The sequence below is a fragment of the Eurypyga helias genome, unplaced genomic scaffold, assembly GCF_000690775.1.
Source record: "Eurypyga helias isolate BGI_N326 unplaced genomic scaffold, ASM69077v1 scaffold28293, whole genome shotgun sequence".
Classification (NCBI taxonomy): domain Eukaryota; kingdom Metazoa; phylum Chordata; class Aves; order Eurypygiformes; family Eurypygidae; genus Eurypyga; species Eurypyga helias.
The window spans coordinates 6,090-8,689 of NW_010241106.1; the positions used below are offsets into that span (position 1 = coordinate 6,090).

The 2,600-nt window shown below is 48.9% G+C and overlaps 1 protein-coding gene across 1 annotated transcript in view; it reads left to right on the plus strand.

Moving 5' to 3' along the window:
• Positions 1-633: 633 nt before the first annotated feature.
• The window catches only part of EREG (epiregulin), a 2,851-nt gene continuing 884 nt past the window's right edge, over positions 634-2,600 (plus strand). Inside the window, exons 1-3 of the mRNA XM_010148652.1 lie at positions 634-722; positions 1,166-1,289; positions 1,855-2,001. Of these exons, the coding sequence (XP_010146954.1) occupies positions 698-722; positions 1,166-1,289; positions 1,855-2,001 (296 nt within the window). The 5' untranslated portion in view covers positions 634-697. The remainder of the gene's footprint in view (positions 723-1,165; positions 1,290-1,854; positions 2,002-2,600) is intronic.

Sequence of the window (2,600 nt, forward strand, 5' to 3'; positions counted from 1 at the left end):
GTTACAGCAAGTAGAGACCGAAGGAGGCTCTTTGTGATCCAGAGCAGCTTTTGTGCGAAGCCTACCTCGAGCAGTGTGTGCTCTCCGAAGGCAGCAGTGGGGCATTGAGCCTGGCTCAGCGCTGACCTGGCGTGCCGAGTCACCAGCTGCTCTGACGTGCTGAATCCTAGGAAATCCTCTTCCCGTGAACTGTTGTGACTCAAGGACATCTTGATTTTCATCACCAGAAGAACTCTTCCTGCCACGAATGCAGTGCCATGCCCGACTGGAACCCTGGCTGTGTCCCTTGCGCAGGTGCATTGCCCGACGAGTCAAAAAACGAACAGAATTTCTGCCTCTCCTGCCCAGTTTCAGTCAGAATGTGGGTGAGAGGTGGTCACAGACACAGAGTTTCTGTTTGATTTCTGTTCTACATTAAAAGTTGGTGTTTCAGAGACGTTTCTTTGGGTCTGCCTTCTATAATAGAGACAGCAGAACTGTCAGACTTACACTTTTTCAGCTTACAACACTGGGTTTTTCCTGCTAAGAAAAAAAAGCTTCTATTATTCTTGCATTAACTTACTGAGTACACCAGCCAAAATACTTAACGATACCTGAAAAGCATCTAATTTTGACTCTTCTTTTTTATTCTCTTATAGGTTACCTATTGCAAGGAGTCCTGGGCACAACAGTGATCCCATTATGTGGACCTGGTGAGATGGAGAACTGCACAACAGCACTAAGTAAGTCTGTTGCACAGCTCTCTTGGTAAACAAGTCTTTGATACCCATCTTCCTTGGGCTTGCGGCCTCTGTGAGGTGCCCTTGGGAATCATTTTTCTGTTGAGCAACGTTGGTAATGTCCTGCAAAGTGCTCAGTGTTGTTTGAACGAGAACCATTTTTTAGCCTGTGTTTCCTTTAATATTTCTTCTTCAGCAGAAGAGCTCTGTGTGAGGTAAGAACGCTGTCATAAAAGCAGAAGTAGCTTATGGGGAAGGAAAAGTCAGTGTAACTCTGGGCTGGGAAAATCTTCTGCCTGTTCAGAAGGCTCACCGGCTCTCATGCCTGCTGCACCCGAGGTGTCTGGGTAGCAAGGCTGTTAGTTGTACTTGTAAAGCTTGTACATTGTTTGGGAAATACAAAAGGAAAATAAGGCTGATGAGATGCTAACAAAATCTCCTTGCAGTCCAGACGGAGAACAGCCCACGTGTGGCTCAAGTGGGGATAGCAAGATGCCAGCCTGAAATGAAGGACTACTGCTTTCACGGACAGTGCGTGTACATAGTGGACTTGGATGAGCACTACTGCAGGTATGGAGGGGGCACAGGGTGTTCTGCAGACCTCCCCGAGGTGGGCTGTGAGATGAACCATACGTGGCCTTCGGTCTTGCTGGAACATCAATCCAGCCAAGCATGTAAATGCTCCCAAGGGCTTCAGGAGGAGCAGTATATCCATAATGCACCTCAGATGCGTTTGAGCAAGTGTTAAGCACATGTGCTGGCTCCAGGGAAACCTGGGTGAGAGTCTGAGGACCTGAAATTAGTCACCACGCCAAATTCAGCTTGGGACACTCATCCTGATACGCTTCCCTGTTCATCCGTATTTATTGTTGCATGAGATCCAGACCTCAGGCAAAGCAGCAAGGTCTCTCCTTTGATTCAACCGGCAAAATAAAGATCCTCTAGGCATGGTTAAGGGTATTCCTTGTTTACCTGAAGAATTTGCAGCCATTTCTAGGACCACATGGGCTCGAGTTACAAAAGCTCAAATTGCTTGTCCCCGAGGAAGCAGCAGGCCAGCAGTGTAGCATGCTTTGTGGACTGCTAAGGTGTAACCCCACGGCAGCGTCTCTAACGCTGTGTCTCTTAACCTCAGGTGCGACGTCGGCTTCTCTGGTGTCCGATGTGTGCATTCGGAACTTGTCAGGCAGCCCCTCAGTAAGGAGTACGTGGTACTGACGGTTGTCGTCGTTGTGCTTTTCCTCACTGCCCTCTCCGTCGCGTGCTACTACATCTGCAGGAGGTAAGGAAGATTTTCTTAGTGGCTCGGGAAGGCGAGTCAGCTGTGTGTGTAGTACGATGTCCCCTGAGCACTTCCAGGTAGACTGGGATACCTACACTGGCTTGACTCACCACTCTAGTGGAAGGTGTCCCTGCCCGTGGCAGGGGGGTTGGAACTGGATGCTCTTTAAGGTCCCTTCCAACCCAAACCGTTCTGTGATACTACGGCTGCACGGGGAAGGTTGGACATACAGACCTGCTAGCCTGCGCTTAAGGAACTGGTCAGAACAGGATTGTGCTGAGTGCGTAGCGTAACCCAAATTGCAGGCTGGGCAGCAGTACCCTCAGATGCCTTTTAACCCTGACGGAGGACTCTACAGGTTAGTTCACGTCTGTCGTAGAGGGTGTGTTGGGGTAAAGGAGAGAGTAGGCAGGGAATAGGAAAATTCTAGTTCCTTTTCTTGGGAATGTTATTTTTATAATCAGGAACTGGATTAAGACAAGCTAATTTGTTTATCTGCCGTGTTACTCTGGTGACCGTGATATCGGGAGCGTTGCCTTACCAGCTTTACCATGGAGGACAGTAGTCTTCTCCATTAACAGACCTGCAAGCAGCAGGAA